A 19,131-nucleotide genomic window follows, 5' to 3' on the forward strand; every position below is an offset into this window, starting at 1 on the left:
ATTTGGATGGATGCTTGATCGCTGAGTGGATCGCGGCTGCATGCAGTGAATCTCGAGTAGATTGGAACAAATTTAACCACACTTTCCACAGTTCACAAAACCAAGCACCTAAAAATTGTCATCTAGGAAAAGTAGGCTTGTGTAAAATGAATGTAATGGTTAAGCCATCGTGAAGTAATTGCCTTGAGTTGGAATAAAGTCACGCTGATGTTAAACAACAGAAACACTAACGGTAACTTGCTGATCCGGTGCTTAAATTTACACCTGGCCCAATTTAGGCATCTGCCTACGCCAACCTCTTTATTTACCTGTCACATGTCATGCATTAGGCCTATATATTTGTCGGTTATCCGTTCATACCATGCATACGTTGCCATGTTTTGTGTGGTGAAAATGTGCGTGTGAGTAAGCCATTGACATTGTAGAACGCAGACGCACATTCATTTAGCATGTGTAGCAAGTAGGCCTACCGGTAGGTACCCTAGCCTATCTAGGCTCAAGTTGGTTCTTGTCTCATTGAGTGGGGCTGTAAGCCCCCTGTGGCATGGCAAAGGCATAACCCGTCTGCTGATTATGGGTCCCCAATTCCATTTTTGTCGATTTTATTACCCAAAATTGCCTAAACATGCTAAATTTGTCGCAGACTCTCAGGCAAGTGCCCTTTCCATCATGTCCATTGACACATGATTGATTGCTTGCGGACTGGAAAAATCTGAGAAGGCCCAAACATCTTTTAAGCCCCCTTTCACCAGCATTTTCTTGATCTTGAGGTTGCCGATTATTATCAAAAAGAACCAATCTTAACCTACATACCAAGTGCAACTTAGCAGGCAGCTAGACTGATGAAGCACGCATGCATTGCATGTGTGAACCTGCAAGCCTCCCTGAGAATGTGAGGGCTTAGCTAGCTGTGCTTGCTCAGTGATGCAGCCATGCAGGCTGCCCGTCTGTGGTGATGCGAGTCTACACATCCAACTAACTGTACCACTGTAATGACCCAACAACCTCAAGTTTACTATACTGTAGTTTATTTCAGAAACTTACAATTTTATTCACGAATCTCAAGTAGCAAAGTATGCCTGCTAAATTTAACTTATGGTTGCCAAACGAAGTAATGTCAGCAGCTCTGCAGTAGAGTGGGCCAGGGCGCGATGGAAGAAACATGTACTTGGGGTTTCCGTTATTATGGGTACCTCGGTACCCGCCCCTTAGGGGAATCAGGTACCCGGTTCTAGTACTGCCCGTCAAGGAACACCTCTCTCAATGAGATTGTTAGTTGATACATGTACGTAAGTCATTGGGGCACCTCTTTTTGTGTTTTGAATTTCTCAAGTATCTTACAAGGGGTGTGTCTCGGTTAAAAACAACCTTGTAGCCATGGGAAGTCTCCCTTTAACACAAGGATTGAGGCTCAAATTTGGAAAGGGCAGTCATAGAAAATATGAAATTCTGACCAGTCTTGACATTTTCTGTGTCTTTGTGATTCAGTGGCAGGGTTCAAAACTAAGGTTGCCGTTGTTTGTAACATTGGTTTAATATCTTAATCTCAATTTGTTGATCCTGTCAATCAGCAGAACTTAACAAGTTTACAGTTTGTTACTTTTTGTTTGTGTATGAATTATTCCTGAATTCTGTTAATAAGAGTATACAAAAATGAGGCCTATTTATTTCTCAAATGTTTGTCAACTTGTTTATGAATGCTTATGTGTGTTCAATATCTACATGTATGTTCAATGTGTTCAAGTCAATATTTTCATACTTCATGTCCTCATTATTTGATATCATTCTTTTTCAAATTAATAATTGATCAGAAATGGCAGCGAAAGCCAGAGAATCAAGGACCAATGGCACCCCTAGCAACCGGATTGGCCTGGCGCCACTTGCTTCCCTCCGAGAGCCTGTCTATCCCACGGAACGAGCGGCCAAGTCAGCCAAGAAAACTGCCATGGTGGCCCCGCTGGCTAGCGAGGGCAATTTCCAGACACTGAAGATGAAGACCAACCAGAGCCAGTGGACGCCCATCCTTCACAAGCCGTCCAATGAGCAGGTGTGTGGACTCGGCACACAGCCGCAGCATTTATGATAGTCTTAGCTGAAGCATGGGGGAGTTCTCCCTGATTAACGGAACCGTTTGAGATGAGATTTTAAAAGAATTTCCAATTTTATTTCAAATAACAGGCCTAATTTGTTTGAGTTAGATGTCACTCATTTTGGTTGCTTCATTTCATGGCTTTCCTTGAAGGGGAAATCCCTGTTTACTCATCGTGGTGAATTGTTTCCTGGAGAATTAAGGTACAGGGTGTTTGGAGGCTAATACAGGTGCTTGGAGGGTTTGTAGTCTGCTTTTGTCAGTATTCATCTTGGAAAGGCATTTATGCTGGTGTAGCAAGGAATGACTCAATTTAATCCCTTCTCACGAAGATGGTGGAATCATGATTTGCAGTGAAGCTTGATAAGATGCAGGGAGAAAGGTTTGCTAGTTTGGTTGCCATTAACAAGGTAGTTAAGGATTCAACATCTTTCTCCCCCAGGAAAGCAGAATTGAAACCTTTGAAAAGAAGAGAATGATGGAAAAACTTTGATTTTGACAGTTGCATTAAGATAAACGGCCATTTTCCATTTCCTTGACAGATATTTGTAGAAAGAAGAGAACTAATTGGCCATTGGGTAAGCTTGGAAATTAACAAGAGCACTGCTTCTAACCCTAAAGGCTCAGAAAAGCTCACACTTGGTGCCACAGCCAACTTACAGATTAGATAATAAGGTCATGAGGTGCGGATTCAAGCCTCGTCGTTGACTATGAGTAGTAAAAAAAGCTGGGGATTCTTAATTCCCTCCTGAGAGGGCTGCTTCAGTTATTGTCTCACTGTGCCAACCAGTGACACAGTGCATCTCCCAATCATGCGCTTAACTCAGACTAATCAGTTATTACTATATCAGTTTTCATGAGTGGGGGATTTGATGGGTTTTATTTCACAAAGAATTCCAGAGAAACAGAAGCCAACCTTGACATAACTCTTAAAACGTGACAAAGTGCCTGGATTGGGGCTTTGATTCTAGTCAAAAATTTTGAGATGATCTTTTGTTAAAAAAAACAAGGGTCGGTCTAGTGGATCATTTTTAGATATCTAATCGGCAAGTCTGTCAATAACAATTTGTTTTGTGAATTAGGAGAAAAAAGACAAGACCAATCCTGCTTTGGCCTTTGTGACAACTTTTTAAACAAACATCTTTGCATGCCGTCAGTAACTTGCTTTTCACAAAGCCTTGTAAAAGATTCATTGTTTGCGTAATGCTTGTTTCACTTGACTTACATCAAATAACATATTGAAACCTTTTTCTGAGTGCTGCTATCTTTTGTGCTATGGCATGATAATCCCTTCTTCAGGTTAACAAACTGTTAACTTTCCAATACTTTGAACAAGTTTGACCTGTGGACGGACGCTCAGAGGAAGCGTTTCTTGCAGTACATCCTGCTGCGCTGCCGACGGGCACAGCTCCTTTACCTCTACAACTGGTTCCAGGGGCGTGTTCCCCTGGAGCACCTGGACTTCACTGCGGTGCTGCCGCGCTTTCTGGCACTCTACATCCTGTCCTACCTGGACCCCCGTAGTCTGAGCAAGGCCGCCATGGTGTGCTGGCATTGGAAGTTCCTTGCCGAGCAGGTTGGTCATCTATCCCTGTGAACTGAACCTGTTCACATGACAGTGAAGCAGAGCAGCATTGTATTCGAGTCCATTGCAAGTCCCTGTTAATCCCTTACAAGTCCATCACAAGTCATTCAGTCTGAAGCCAATTCACAAGGCATTCAAATGAGCTCTGACAAAAGCACTCCTTTCTCATTTTTCACCAATATGACTGGCCTTGTGAAGGGACTTGTGACTGGACTTGCGAAGGGACTTGTAAAAGGACTTGTGATGGACTCGAATACAACAATGAAACCGAGACTGACAGCCACCGTGCTATCATCAGTTGCAGATATTTTTGTTCAGGGCTGGCTTCTGTGATCCGTCAATTCCTAAAATGTGGTTGAATGGGGGATTCACCTGCAGAATGAGGTAGGGATCACAGCGCAGATAAATGGACACAGTGTGACACAATGTGCTATCAAACATGTTGCTCTCATGGAAAGCTTTTTACATTTTCACACAGTGCGGCCTCAGAACTGCAATGTGGCAAGATAGATTTCTAACACCCATTAGAAATCATCATACGACCAATCACGATGTATTATATCATTGCCTACTCGGCCCTCTGGTATAATATGTCGCACGTGTTCATTTCAGTTTACATACATGTGTGAAGAGCCACAGATTTATCATCTGGTCTCAGTGGTAGTGTCTTTCCCCAAAGACGTGCTAAAGTACAACTTCACGGCTTCTGTATACCATCAAATTTGAAAAACCATTTGGGTCATTCTCTAAATTTGGGGTCCAATTTTTTCCTGTCCCTGTTACGTCTAGCGTGTGATTTTTTTTATGTTTACAATTCATTCTTTAATTTCTAAGAGTAAAAAGGTACTGCAAATTATCTGCCAAACAAATAATAGTTTGAAATCAATTTCACCAATATGCCTTTTTGTCAAATTATACAGGTCATGTGTAGCAGGGACAGACCGCGAATTTATAGAATGACCCATTTCTGAACATCTATACACTCTTTGCCTACTTACGCTATTTTTATGCCAATCATTTGTGTACTTCAAATGTTGTAATTTGCAGGACATTCTGTGGATGCCTAAATGCATCAAACTGGGCTGGTTCTTGCCTTACAAACCCAAGGATAACGAATACGGAGCATGGAAGAGGCATTACGTTCACTGCCTCCAGACGCTGGACGTTGCCCAATCACCCAAAGATGTAAGTCCAGTTAAAAGGCCCAGTTTATTCCCGGCCACAGAGCTATAACTCCGTCTGTGCTGTGGTGCAGTCAACTGGCTCGTAAAGTTTAAAGGTGCTGTGCTGGGAGGCATTGCAAGCAGAGCTGCAGAGGGTGAATTCACTTTGCACATTCATGCACTACGTGCGCGTCAGCCCTGTGAGTAATTTTAAGTTTCAGCGGAATATTCAGAAAGACATTGAGTATTTGGGTGAACGTGTAAAATGCATTGGAGTGTGGTTCCCAGAGAAAATAGTATTGCTCTGCCTTCACTAACTGCTAGTTTGGCTTTTCCAGCATTAGAAGATGTCACTGTGCAGTACACCCAGAAGATTGTAATCAGTTACTGCATATTTCAGTCTACCAGCCTTAACGGGTGACAATAGATAAATGTACTTGTGAGAACTGGATCATACATGCTTTAAAAACCACCAAATTCGTTTCATATTTGGTCTAATACTTTGGCCAATATCAGGACTCTCAACAATTCCTTCACAGGATAAACAAAATATGTTTTTTCAAGTTTTGGTAGCTCTGGTCATCCATGCTGATGTTACTTTTGACTATGTTGTCTTTTCAGTTTGGCCTGTATGGCCGGATGGGAGATGGCTCAACTTTGGATGATGCCGAAGCCAAAAAGAAGAAAAAGCAAAGATCAAGTGATGTCCTTGTCTCAAGCAGCTGTGAGTACCCTGCGAATGATCACAGACTTGGATACAGAGATGGTTTTTATGAGGGCCTTGGGCAAAATCAACTTTCCGTGGGTCAGTAATCAATAATTAATGGTGGTATAAAACTCCATATTAAACACTGTCACACTTATGTCTTTTTTAATTGGACCTATCCACCCAGTGGACAGCCGTCCTGTCTGGCTGGACCCTGACCCCCGTCCCCAGGATCTAGAGAACGCCTACCAGAGCATGGTGCATTCTGGCAATCCCAACCAGCCTGGAATGCCCCCGTCCACCTGGAAACATGCCAACAGTAAGACAGTGAACGCCTTGCCAGTGCGCAAGCACGGGAGGTCTTGGACAGAGCCGGCGAGGGAGTTTGATTACGGGCTGGGAGCAAAGTCCAGAAGAGAACAGCATCGAGCCCAAGGGGTCAGTAGCTTCATATGCCTTCTTGGTTGGATTCTGTAAATGGTTTTTATTACAAAATGCTGAACCCACGTTTACGAGTGATTCTTCAGAACTTTCTTGACTTTGAATGGCTTTACAAATGGACTGAAATTATTTCTGAAAGTTTATCTTCCATTGCTTTCAGACTTTTTTTTAGTAAATCGTCATCAGAAATGAATCCTGAAAGGCAGGTATAATTTTCTATTAAAACTAACTATAGTTCTTGTTATTTCACGACATAAATTCCCTCTCAGTGCATATCAAACATGCAAAAAGTGAATGGCATAATCACCATACCACACTGAGCAACTTCATCGCGATTGAAATTGTGGAGATCATAAAATTGTATCAAGTCATCGTGATGAATTGAGCACATCCCTGTATGAAACATCTCCAAAACTTCAGTGTTTGCTGCAAAACGAACCACTTGCGAACTTTTGAATTCACTTTGAACATTCAGAGAGATGATCTTGACTTCTCTGGAGTATCCACAGAGGCGGTCACCCTTTCAGCAAGCATTGCCTTGGAGATGGGCCAACCCGTGGGCGCAGCCCTGCTACAGTCCATCCGACACGAGGCCAAGAAACCGGTCACCCGCAGGTAGCTATTTTGACATAATTAATGTGTTGCTCATTTTGCGGAATTCTTGAATACCCAATATCTGTTCCACTTCCTGACGATTGTTGTATCTTTGCTAATTTTGTTCAGGAGAGACTTGTCTGCAGGGGGTGATTACCCAGGAGGCATTGCAACCCGTTCCCACAGTGCACTGGGCAAGCTGAGTCCCGCAGGGCCACGCCAGAACCCCCGTCTGCTTGTGATCTCCTCACAGATTACCGCTATGCAGGTTCGTCTTGCCAACAGACTTTTTTTCCGTAAAGTAAAAAGGGTGGTACTGGATACCGATTCTGTGCAGTTGGTTCAGTATGCCAAAGGGAGTGGGCCATGGAGTATATTATCTGAAATCTTCATTCATGTTTATTGCTCTCTATTTATCTCATCAGCTTCTCATCTCTGCTGTCAAGCCTGATGTCTTGGTTGTAGCCTATGAGTACATCGGAACCACCTTGGAGTCTCTCCTGTTCAAGATTGAGGAAGTGCTAGCTGGAATGCAGGCAAGGTATGATGGTGTAAAGTTTATATTAATTAACCAAATTAATTGATTAAAGCCAACTTTGCAGTGGAGATGTAGGACATTTCTATTTGTTTTTTACACTCATCATTTTTAATTTCTTAGTCCAAGTTTGCTTTTGTATAAACCAGATGGTCTCCGGTCTTTCACTGGCACTGTTTTAATCATTCTGTGGTGAAATGGTGAAAAAAATGGCATTTGGGCCATTGAAGAGGGCAAAATCTGTAATTCTTGGGAAGGAGAGTTGTCCTTAGAGTAAGCCCTTGGGCTGACACTACGGGCTGACATTTTTGCACTTAGCTGGTTAACACATACTGTTCGTCAAGTGTATGTACGCAGTGGGTGTTGGTAGACTTTTCCTGGTCCTGCCATTAGTGGTCTTATTTTGACTAATCACGGAAGTGGCCAGCCTTTCTGTTGTTTACTGGGGGAACTGTTGTTTCTGCCTGGGGCCCATTGCAGAGGCACTTAGTTTCTGTTTATCCCATGTGTGATTGGATGCCACAGAATCAGTGTTATGGCAATTTTGTATGTTATTTTGTTTCAGTTTCCATCACAAAACGTATTAACTGAGATGCTTATTTTGATAAATTAATATATATGAATATTGGCAATGTTTTGGTGAAAACTGTCGAGGGTCCCATTGATGTTGCATTGTGCAAGTGTTTTGAAAAGGTCTTGATCCTAAGAAGTTTTGTGAGGTTTGATCACAAAACTGTAGCCTGTAGTGTGGACCAATTTGATCACGGTATCATCCGGATACTATCCGATAGAACAAATACTTTCAAAAACTGCTTGCAAAGAGAAAAATCGAATTACCCACTCAGCCACAGGGTATGAGAAAAGAATTTTTGGTTGGGCATTGTAGGCCCTGTGGAGCAGTTAATTTAATCAAAATGTCTGGATACGCCTTTGATTTTTGTTTTTCATAATTTTTTTCTTTTTTGGGGGGGGGTTGTCCTCAGGAGTATCGGCATCATGGTTGAGGGCTGCGACGAGATCCAGCTGGTGGGCTCCATGGCAACCAGCCGAGCATCCCTGGAGAGACCTGAACTCAAGTATTTCTGGGAGCAGCTGTGTGCCAACATCCTGCCTGGTGCTCAGGGGGGTCACTTGGACCTCTTTGTACCCCTTGCTGCCTGCGGTAGGTCACCAACCTGTTTATATGAGTGATGAAATGCATGTCAGAGAGTAGATGGTCCTGATGTGTGATCGTTTCTTGCTTTTAAAATGGATGTGTGAAACACAGCTACCCCAAGAATAAAGGGTATTGAAAGGCCATGCATCTCTCAACTCTTAGCTTAACTGTGGCCATTCGAAGGTTAAGCTTGATTTAATATCCAAGATTGTTTCTAGATTACACAGTCAAAGGAGACAAACATTTGTTGGGTACTGTAATTGTGAGGGGTGGATCTTACTTAGCAGATACAAACATAAATATTTGAGTTTTCTGTGAAAGTTTTGCTTCCATTAAATTTAGACCATCAGTATCAAGTTCTCCAGAATTATACATGTTTCCAGTCTTCCAGTTTGCTGGTGTGTTGAATGGTTAAATGAGCTCAAGTAGTAGGCATGTTGGACTTAGATTCAGGAAATGACTAACTGATTGGTATGACCTCGAAAAAGTGGAAAAGTTATGTTTTAATCACAGCAGATCTTCCTCTGTACAGTCTCAAAATTCCTCTTGATTTTTACTGACTGAATGATTTGCACTTCAAAAACCTTTTCGAATGTACTTATTCTCTTTTTTTTGTTGCTGTAGATGATGGGTGTATTCTCTTGCAGCAGCTGAATCAATTGACCGGCATTCCCTTCACGTCACCCTCCACGCTGTCAGACTCTAAGTATGGACATGGTAAGTACAAATTGAACATCAGATGTCAAACATCTTTTGGAAGGATGAATATTTCTCAAATAACTAGATTCTGTATAAAGAGCTGCAAAGCAGAAAATACGTTGCTCTCCAATTTTTTTTCTATTATAAAACATCAGCTGTAAACGAGAGGTACAATTGTGCGTCAAAGATTGTTGCATATTGTACTGTTGGGCACAGTTTTTTTTCAACCTAAGAAAAATTGTTCACCTGAGTTTAAATTGGGCTGATCTCGACAGCCATCCACAAGTAGCACATTTGTCAGAGCAGCTTGCTTTCCAACTTGTTTTTTCCCGGGAATTGAATTATTTGCCCAATTAATTACTGTAATTTCCAGCTCCAAATTATTGGATTCTGGTTTCACTAGAAAATTGTTTTTCTTTGTATTCTTTCAGCTTGTGTAACTTACCTCGGTATATTTTACAAAATGATGAACGTCAATGAGTGCATTGGTAAAACTTCATTCATACAAGTGCTCTGCCAAAGTCCCTGTCACAAATTATAAATTTATGCCAAAATTTCTTGTGACCTAGTATTGAAACTTCCATGTATCGCTAAGTAGGCCTTAAAACTGGAACTTATTTTGGAAGTAGTTTATCAATTTTGCGTTTGGGTAATACACAGTAATTCAACGACACATGATCAGCAACCCATCCATGAGATGATGTCAAATGAGGATACATTATTCAAGCTTGCTTAACGGTGAATAACATTTGAATTCTGAGGAAAGGTCCTGAGGAAAACTCCTCCAAATTTTCAACGTTTGAATAGCTGTTTTGTATTTCTGTCCCTAGTAATGGGTGAATGGGATAACTGGGGAAAGTCGCCTAGTCCGGCTTCCCTGTACCTGGAGTATGACAAACTACAAGGCTGGCTGGTGTCAGCACAGCGTGTCATGGAGGCGGTTGCGGCCTGCCAGAAACACCTCAGGAGCTACCTCAGAGGGGAAAAGGAGGACCTGGTGGCTAAACTTGCAGGTAAGGGAGCCTCTTGGAACAGTCGAAACGTTCCCATTAGAATGCCGTGTTCTCATTCCAGAACGGTTGGCTATTCTGTTGGGAATGTGATGTTCCACGTGGAATGCTGTGTTCCTTTGTGAAAATGATCCGACGGGAACATGTGTTCCCATCGAAACGTCCCCATTCGGGTAGCTTCATATCGACCATGTACAAACCTTAGCCAATGTCCAAAAACGGAGCCTACCATGACAAACAAGCGTAGGTAAACTACTTTGTGATGTGACAAAAATTGTTAATGTGATGATGGAAATTTTGTTTTTAACTGAGATACAAAAGTAAAAATCACTACATACTGACTTCATGCAGAGTACATGTATATGTTGGTGTGTGTATCACTCGGGCTGCAATACCAACGTTGAGCTTAATTGCCTTAGTCATGTCATCCAACCTTTCCTGTGACATTTGAAGACCTCACCCCGCACCCCTTCAATTACAGGTTAGGTTTTTAAATTGTTTCTGATATGACGGTATACTTATGCGTGGAAACATTGCCATGATAAATCCCTCTATCATGCAAACCCGACAATAAATAAAACACTTGCAAGTACAGATGTTGACATTAACACAATAAAATTAACGGTGTCCTGATATACTCTTAAGTCACTGCATGGTAAGCTACATGTATGTCATGGTGAATATGGAAAAAAAAAACAGGAGAAAAGTTAACCTTCGTGAGGAGTAAATCACAAAATGCTGCGCTCCAGCTGCCGTCCTGCAGACGCAGGGTCTAAGAAATGAATGCCAAAAATCTTTCTTCCCGATTGCAAATGTAACTGCAGCACCGTTCCGCTGGGAGCATGTGTTCTAAATGGAACGATGCCAGGAACTGTCTAGAATGTGCTTGCGATGCGGGCATGTTCCAGCGCCAGTGTTCCAGTGGGAACAGTCCAACAGAACGGGAACGTTCCCAATTTTTGAAACCCTCCCTAAGGCAGTGGATGTGTGGTGGGTCCATCTCACCTTTCCAGAACAGTTACAGAGGGGACTGTGTGTGTGTGTACGGCTGCATTTCGTGACCAAGCAGAGAGAGCGTCAGTCAGGCCTTGCATCAGAATGGTGCTATCCGTCCACTTGCGTTCATACATTGCTTGGAAATCCATTGTCTCCTTGTCATTTCCAGGCGATGTGGTGTTCAGTAATCTTGGTACTCAGGATGCCAGACTGGGTCAGATTGCGCCCTCTCTAGTCCAAGCACTGTCCAACCTAACTGAGCAGTCATTAGAGGTAAGACTGGCCAAGTTGTACCTTATATCCTTTTCTTACGCCTGGCCATTAAACATAATTGATTGTCCTACTTTGCTGGAACATGGATAACCACTGTTGCAATTAAGATTGCTTTAGTTTATAGAATAGGAGTCTGTAGCACCCCTTCTCAAACAAGTTACATTTCCTGTCTGTAGTGTAAGACGGAATATCAAACCATCTGCTACCAGTGTTGTGATCAAGTCCACTATTACTCCCTGGAGGTCCATCATATGTCATTCAATCTTAAGCCAAATGAACTGTCACAAAAGCATTCCTTCGTCATTGTTCGCCCTGTTTATGACTGTTCTTCTGAAAGGGTGTGTGACTGGACTTGTGAAGGGACTCACCTACAACACTATTACTCCCTGTCCCCACGCCCACCTCAAGCAAACTGCCTGTCTTACACCCACAGAGCTCAGACACTGTCAGAAGCAGGTTTGGTGAATAGTTCCTCCAAACTCTCGCAGGGGTTTCACTTGTTACATGCTTTCTGTCTTTGGTTTTATTGCAGGTGGATCCCTTGACATTTGTAGGCAAGCAACTGATCCAGGCAAGCGGACAAGACCAGAAAATGACGGCCGCTAAACAGAGCCCAGCCAAGGGATTGGCAACAGTACCCACCAAACCAGTAAGATCCAACTTAATGCTGCGCGATTTCCAACATATGAGAGACAAGACCTTGGTTTTGGGGATTGAAAATAAGTTATAGTATGGTTTGTTTGACTTCTTCTTGAAACTTTTAATACAAGTTTATGCCCTTTTGCCAGCAAGCGTTAAAAATGCCATATGCTTGATATTTCCACAATGAGCACTGTATTTCACATGTACGTCTGCAGGAGAATTGGGGCACTCAGACAGCAGCAAAGCAACTTTTATAAGTTGTTTATTTCTAGTTATAATGCCAAAGATTATTCCTTATTGAAAGTCTTCATGGCACTTTAGCTCCAAAGCCTTCATGGCGCTTTAGCTCCAAAGCCTGAAAGGAACCTTTAGAACTTGGAGGAAAACCTCAGATGAATATTCTACAGAAACCTGTTGGAACCAGGTAGGGATTGAAAACCCAATCCTTTTGCCAACCAAGTGGGGATTCGAACCCCAGGTCACAGAGGTGTGAGAGGAGGGAAGTACCGTTGCACCACCTGGCTCCCCAATGTGGAAGCACACTTTAAGATCAACCAGTATGATTTGCAGTCCCTAATGATGCCCTTCCACGTACTGGTACTTCTGAACATGTATGAAGTCAGGAACATCTCCGGAGCGAAGGCAAAGTAAGGCAATAGTTCTTGATGATAGCGTTGGCTGTCTCAACCCAAAAAGAGGATATGATCAAGGATGCAGATGCCTTCTTAAATTGTTTTTATCTTTTCTCAAAAACAGCTCAAAAAGATGTCAAGTTTAGATGTTGACGGTAACAGCGAAATCTCGGAGGAGATTGGGGAGGAGATCTCAGACTTTGACAGCGAGGTTGAGAATATCAACCACAAGGCTCTCTACTCCTCTGTTTCAGAGCTCAGACCGGCAGAAGTACCAGTCACGACCGGTCCCCAGCAAGCATCCACCTTCAAAGTAACACAGGTGAAAAAATGGTTTGATATCATTTTTACTGTAGTAAATTGCTCACCGAAATGTCTGAATACTTTGAGTACTTTGTTCAAACTCAGATTAGCCTATAGCCAAGAGATAATTTCATTCTGGAATAACACCCAATCCACTTTGCCACTTTTGTTTGAAACAAAACCATTCCAACATTCAGTGAGTTTAAAATGGCATCACAGAATTTGGTGTAATAACATTGTTAGACTAACTTTCCTCACACCTTGTGTAATCAGTTTTGGACAGGTCTGGTTGATCAGATAAATTTCCTCTGTTGATATGGCAATGCTGGTTATCAATAGCTTCATTTATGGCAATGAATGGTAGGGAGCCAACACAAATAGGAAAAACAAGTGAATTATTAAGTCTGATGTCAGATCTGAAGCACATATGGCTTATCAAGCCCTTGTCTATACATAAATATCTCTAAATTAATATAAAATAATGGCTAATGACAAACTTAACTGTCCAGTTATCTACCCAAAGCCTAAAAGGACAAATGGAGATCATGCTTTTATTGTTTACGCCCCTCTGCTGTGGAACAGGTTAGCAGTTTTTCATAGAAATATAGACAATTTAGGGACTTTTAAATCCCGATTGAAGACTTTCCTCTTTAACTCTAGTGTCAATGGTGCATTGATAGAGATCGACAAATATCTCCAAATATGGTCATAACTTTTTTTGCAATGGCCCAACTTGGCCAAGATTTTTTGCAATCCTCACCCCAGGCATACACCACAAGCCTTTACACTCCCATTGGCCAGACCCCAACCACTGCCGAGTTTAAAGTCTTGAAAGATCAGTCACCCCAAGGAGGCCATATGATCTCTATCAGGCAATGGATCTCTTTGTTTACGGTCGTGTGCTGACTGGAGGCAGTTTGGGTTGTGAGCTGGTATTGCTTGTACTTCCACAGCAGAATAATGAAATGTAGTTAGAAGGGACCTGGGGAATGTATTAGCTACCATATAACAGTCGTACAAGTTCAGGCATGACCAGGAACTGACCGGTGATGAGAATCTCCACGTGGTGACAACAGTCTTTGTTTTTGGGCGTGGCTGCTCCCCAGGGTTAAAGATGTTAACTTTGAGTTTACTTGGTTTTATTGACTGTATCGCGTGTGTGTGGAGTATTGACATCATCTAACTTGATTTTAAATGTAACAATTTTATATATCGTACCTATACCTTTACTAATTAATCGTGAATAATTAGTATTATTGTTTAATATATATTGTGAAGCGTTTTGAGACTTTTTGTGTAAAATGCTATGTCAAAAATAAATTATTAGTATTATTATATGATTAATAATGACCATTCCCTCTGCATGAGATGTCAGCCTGTTTAAACTGATTTCTTCCCAGCTGATATCTGTTCGTACCTCTGGTGGCTGAGAAGCTGGCTTGCCAAAGTTCACAACAATTATGGCTCTCGAAGCTGGATTCAAACCCCTCACTGTCTGATCACAAGTCACAAACCCTAAGAACTATGCCATGTTCTTGCATTAGGGAGGCAGGACATGGAGATGTCATCAACACCTCCAACATTGCAATTCAACCAGAGGTCATTCAACCTTGCAAGATTTTTAGTAACGGTTTATTAATTGCTGTCAATCGAACCTGTAGTTGCAAACGGGAGACCCCAGGCACAGCACTGCTGTCCAGATCTTGTCGTCGGAGCTGGCCTACCTCAAACATCTCAACATCATCGAGGATGTCTACCGTAAGCCTCTCCTGGCGGCAATCAAATCCAACAAGGCCATCATCAGCCAAGCCAACGTCCAGATGATCTTCACTGATGTCAACTTGATCCTGTCCATTACACGGTGAACATGAGATAGATGTGCTGATAAAACAAGAGTTTGTGTCGTAGATCAGAGGTCTTTTTCTCCGTTCCAATCACTGTAGTGCTTTTGTTCGTTGTCGTCCCCAATACCAACTGTTAAAAGTCTTTTCACCAAGATTTTGCCGGTGTGTTTTTATCATAGTGAACAAAAACTGTGTAAGAAAGAGAAATTAGGTTAAAAAAACATTCCCGGAATGGACATTGCTGTGTTTATATGTTCTTTAAAGAGGGATCATTAATTACCAATAACTGGGACCTCCTAAATTATTGGTTTAGGACTTCATTATCGTTCAAGTTCCAAAAATGGAGAGTTAACCGCACACTCGTGAATGAAGTCTGTTAGCACAGTGTACACACACTCTATAACTGTACATGGTGCTCATGCACGGGTCCAAAAGTGTGACATTTTGTGTCTCTGTTACATCCGATCTTTGTTTATTATGTGACATGGAAATATCACTGGGATTGATTTCAAACTATTACTGTTTGTTTGGCAGGTAATTTGCATTAATTCATCACTCTTGGAAATTTGAAAAAATATGTTCTGAACTTACAAAATCATATGTCAGATGTCACAGGGACAAAAAAAAAATGGACCCCTAATTTCTGGAATTTCCCATTACACGGTTATGCATCCTATCCCCGACATCTGTGAACCAGTCGCACACCTGACACATTGCCCCTGAGAAGAGTTCTGCTGCTTTTGGTACAAAAGCAGTTTAGATGTCATCTTCGTGCCAAAGTCTGTAGTTCAGTGCTACTGGGTTCTTGAATTTATCAAAGAACTGATTGGTGGAAGTTGTTGGGTGCAGGGAGTTAGTGGAAGACATGAGTGACCATCTGGAGCAGTGGTCTGCGGAGCAGTGCATTGGGGACTGTTTCATCAAGCTTCAGGCCAAGCTGAAGACATACACCAACTTCCACAAGAATTATCAGATAGTGCTATCCACGTTGGATAAGGTGAGTGGCTCCGCATGGCCAAACAGATTGAACTTGCCTAGAAACTTCAGTAGAAGTATCGCGTCAATGTTGTGTCTTCTACGTGTGAAATCCACAAACAGCGAGTACAAGAACCGACCCGTAAAAAACAGCCAATGTAATCTGAAATCCGTCGCATGTTTCTCTGCTGCACTTAATCCAGTATTAAGGCCTGCCCCTGTGCATATCAAGCAAAACATGCATAATCCAGTCGCATGTATCATGCCGGCATGTGCACTCATATCAGACTTTCGTGGACACAGTTTGAACTCATTGGTCTGATTGGTCAGAGCATGGTTTGGCGGTGCTGAATTCTATTACGCATGCACTGAAGAAATGCAGGCACACGCAGAATAGAGAGTGACGCTCAAGTGACTTCGTAACAGTGAAATTCACTGTTGTTCTGCCAGAGTGGCACTGTGCATGAGACTTGTTAGGAATGAGGATGAGAGGCAGTCGCTGCACGGCTAGCATCCACAGTGGATCCTGTTCTGTGGCACCTCTTCTGGTTAGTCAGGTTCTCAAAGCCCTGTAGATTCTTTAGAGTACTGATGTGTGACGTCATTTTGAACCAGGAAGTGCAGTACAAACGAATGGAGTATTTGTACGTATTGGTTCATGCAAGGTTTCTCGTGCTAATGCCTCTTACATACATAATTGTGTGCGTGACGTATTCACTTCAGTTCTCTCTCGGCAGTGCCTGTTACCCGTGAATATAAACTACTGGTAGAGCTAACTTAGACTATGTTTGAGCGTGTCACTTTTGTTTATATAAGTATATTCCTGAAGGCAAGAATAACAGAAGTATGATCCATGGGTAGGTGAGAGTATACTATTGATCAAACCTGAAGTATACTCTTCCATCAAGTGGTTATTTTAAGATGACAGAAAAGGTAAACATTGACCATTGACAAGTGATCCAGGAGTAACAAATTAGCAAACGAAGCGTCATAGTCAAAAATTGACCAAGGATAAAAGCTGACCATTTTCTGGTTCCACGTCTCGGTGATTGAGCAGTATGTGCACAGAGACCTTTGAGCTGGCCATCAATCCACTCGTTTTATTTGTTTTCTCCCTCTAGTGTCGTCAGCAGTACCCAGCCTTCCGCGCCTTCCTGAAGCGCACCGACTGCTCCCCGCAGACTGGCATGATGTCGCTGACAGACCTGTTCCTCCGTCCTGCCAGGCGGGTGTGCGAGTACATCCAGATGCTCCTCGCCCAGCAGGGCGTGACCGCCGACGAGCATCCCGACAACACGGACCTGGGCGTGGCCGTAGGAATGTTCAGGCAGCTGCAGGCATTTGTGGACGAGGTTCTCGCTGCTAATTATGTCAACTTTGTTTGTAAATGCAGCAATTCATTTGGGACAAGAACAGGGATTTTATAAGTGGAACCTTGAGCTGGTGTTTACTTGAATCAAATGGCTGTGCAAATGATTCTTGCAAGATCTGAACCTAGCTTAGCTCCTGCTTCATACTCACGTTGATGTCTGTAGTTTGATGTAAGGGATGACCAGTTGGTACATACGAATAGGACCTGTTAATAACAAAGACATCAGATTGGAGCTCACATCAGACAACTTGGACAAAAATTTTCCTTCCTAGATTGATCTAGCATGTGTTTACTGCAGTGTTGGAAACTGAGTCCGTCACAAATCCCTAATATTTTGACGAATGGAAGTCACCATCGAACTGGTCTGAACGGTAGCTGGATCCATTTGTGAGCATACATTCAGCATGTGCTAGGAATGGTGTATAAGAATGTTGGATGGATAGGGGATGGCCTGATCATAAAGATGTCCCCTTTTTGTTTGTGCTTACTTTTGTCGTGTACAGTGCCGGGAGAGGTCTGAGCGAGAGCGTCAGTTGCAAGAGTTGCAGCGTCGCATCAAGAAGTGCCCCGCCCTGCTGGAAGCCAACCGCTTCCTGATCAGAGAGCAAGTGGTCGCAAACATGCAGCAGATTGAGGAAAGTGGCAAGGCAACAGGGTAAGATCGCGGGACCTTGCTACCTAAGGCTTGCACTTTAGTCCTCAGCTTGTACTTGAAAACTACATGTAAATCTTAAGTGGTGATTCGTGCAGGTCATTTAAAGTATTATCCACAAAGGATGATTCTTTGAACATACCTGCAAACCACTCCCATTTAATCCAAACTGTTGTGATTTTTAAGTTTTCAGACAGCAAAAATTGGAACATTCCAAGTTTCATAACAATAAAAAAGAATAAATAAAAAGGTCCCGGCGAAGGAGCTAAGGTGCTATTGCAGAAAAAAGGGTGCTTTTTTTAGAAAAAAAGGTTCTATTTACAATGTCAGTAATGGTGTCTTTACACCTACATACATGTCACACATGTAAATAGCTTAAAATGGCTTGTTTTCTTTTGGGCTCCTGTAATGGGTGTTCAGATTTCTGACTTGCAGTGTTGGTAGGTATGTTTGAGGTCTGAGTCAAGCACTCGACAATCTTCACCCAGCCAAACAGCTTCAATTTCAAATCACAAAGGTGAAGCTTGTGTGTGATGTCAGACCGACAGTATATCCTTTCATGTTATCAGGGCCTGCGGACTTTGGATGGGACAGTCGTTGTTCTCATGACGACCACTGTGCACTGTGATCTGGTACCCAACAGTTGCATGTGGACTAATCTGATGAGAAGCCATTACACTAGCTGCGATGGTACCACACGCACACTCGCGTTTAGACTTGAGGAGACACTCATACAGTTTAGAAATTGAAACTCCCTGTTGATTGAAGAGATATCCAACACCTGTACCTCACCTGCATGGGAGCGTGGTTCCACTGCAGTTCTAGTTGTTCTTGCCTTATATATCTATAACCATAGAACATTGAAGTCTGAAGTTGATAAGTTTTTCACAAGAAATGAACCACATAATAGAATGTAATCTAAAAAGAGGACATGCTTGATGTTGTTTGTTTTCTTGTTGTAGCCTGTATGAGCACATATCGGACCTGGGGCTCTTTCTCTTCAACGATGCACTGATGGTGACCATACGAACTATTAAAACCTTGCCATACACACGACAGACTGAGGCACTGTACCACTTCCACTCGTCGGTAGCATTGCCACGGTTACTGGTGCAGGAGTTGCCGGACTCCAAATGTGAGTAGAAAGAATTTCAAGTAGTTGGTCTACTTTGTATTACTTAGCTACAGTTCGGAATTGCACTTGCACATAGTTTGGGTTAATAGTTTTTCTTGGCTGGGTTGGGGTATTAAGCTGGCTTGGGCTTCGTTTTTCTGTATCTGTCCATTCACGTACAAACACCATTGCTGGTTGTCGCATACGTTGGGGGGGTCATGTGCAAAGTCGTGACTAAATGTTGTGAGTTGGCCTTTGAAGCCAGTGTCTTGATATTAATGGTTTCTAACTTGGCTTTAAAAGTCTTGACGTCGGGGGCGATGCGTAGGTCTTGGTTGAGGTGATTCCAC

The 19,131-nt window shown here is 42.5% G+C and overlaps 1 protein-coding gene across 2 annotated transcripts in view; it reads left to right on the forward strand.

The window, feature by feature from the left end:
• Positions 1 to 19,131, forward strand: part of LOC110988818 (epithelial cell-transforming sequence 2 oncogene-like) — a 21,264-nt gene continuing 2,133 nt past the window's right edge. Inside the window, exons 1-21 of one of the 2 annotated variants that reach the window (XM_022252694.2) lie at positions 1 to 232; positions 1,812 to 2,047; positions 2,632 to 2,667; positions 3,426 to 3,665; positions 4,722 to 4,859; positions 5,459 to 5,561; positions 5,731 to 5,981; positions 6,460 to 6,599; positions 6,708 to 6,846; positions 7,004 to 7,119; positions 8,097 to 8,275; positions 8,894 to 8,986; positions 9,799 to 9,981; positions 11,144 to 11,247; positions 11,780 to 11,896; positions 12,646 to 12,843; positions 14,486 to 14,685; positions 15,518 to 15,665; positions 16,765 to 16,995; positions 17,519 to 17,670; positions 18,630 to 18,802. In XM_022252694.2, the coding sequence (XP_022108386.2) occupies positions 208 to 232; positions 1,812 to 2,047; positions 2,632 to 2,667; positions 3,426 to 3,665; positions 4,722 to 4,859; positions 5,459 to 5,561; positions 5,731 to 5,981; positions 6,460 to 6,599; positions 6,708 to 6,846; positions 7,004 to 7,119; positions 8,097 to 8,275; positions 8,894 to 8,986; positions 9,799 to 9,981; positions 11,144 to 11,247; positions 11,780 to 11,896; positions 12,646 to 12,843; positions 14,486 to 14,685; positions 15,518 to 15,665; positions 16,765 to 16,995; positions 17,519 to 17,670; positions 18,630 to 18,802 (3,202 nt within the window). In that variant the 5' untranslated portion in view covers positions 1 to 207. The remainder of the gene's footprint in view (positions 233 to 1,811; positions 2,048 to 2,631; positions 2,668 to 3,425; positions 3,666 to 4,721; positions 4,860 to 5,458; positions 5,562 to 5,730; positions 5,982 to 6,459; positions 6,600 to 6,707; positions 6,847 to 7,003; positions 7,120 to 8,096; positions 8,276 to 8,893; positions 8,987 to 9,798; positions 9,982 to 11,143; positions 11,248 to 11,779; positions 11,897 to 12,645; positions 12,844 to 14,485; positions 14,686 to 15,517; positions 15,666 to 16,764; positions 16,996 to 17,518; positions 17,671 to 18,629; positions 18,803 to 19,131) is intronic. The other variant, XM_022252735.2, reaches the window with a different exon arrangement.

The sequence above is a fragment of the Acanthaster planci genome, linkage group LG05 (genome assembly GCF_054643075.1).
Source record: "Acanthaster planci isolate LZ-2023a linkage group LG05, COTS_SCS, whole genome shotgun sequence".
Classification (NCBI taxonomy): domain Eukaryota; kingdom Metazoa; phylum Echinodermata; class Asteroidea; order Valvatida; family Acanthasteridae; genus Acanthaster; species Acanthaster planci.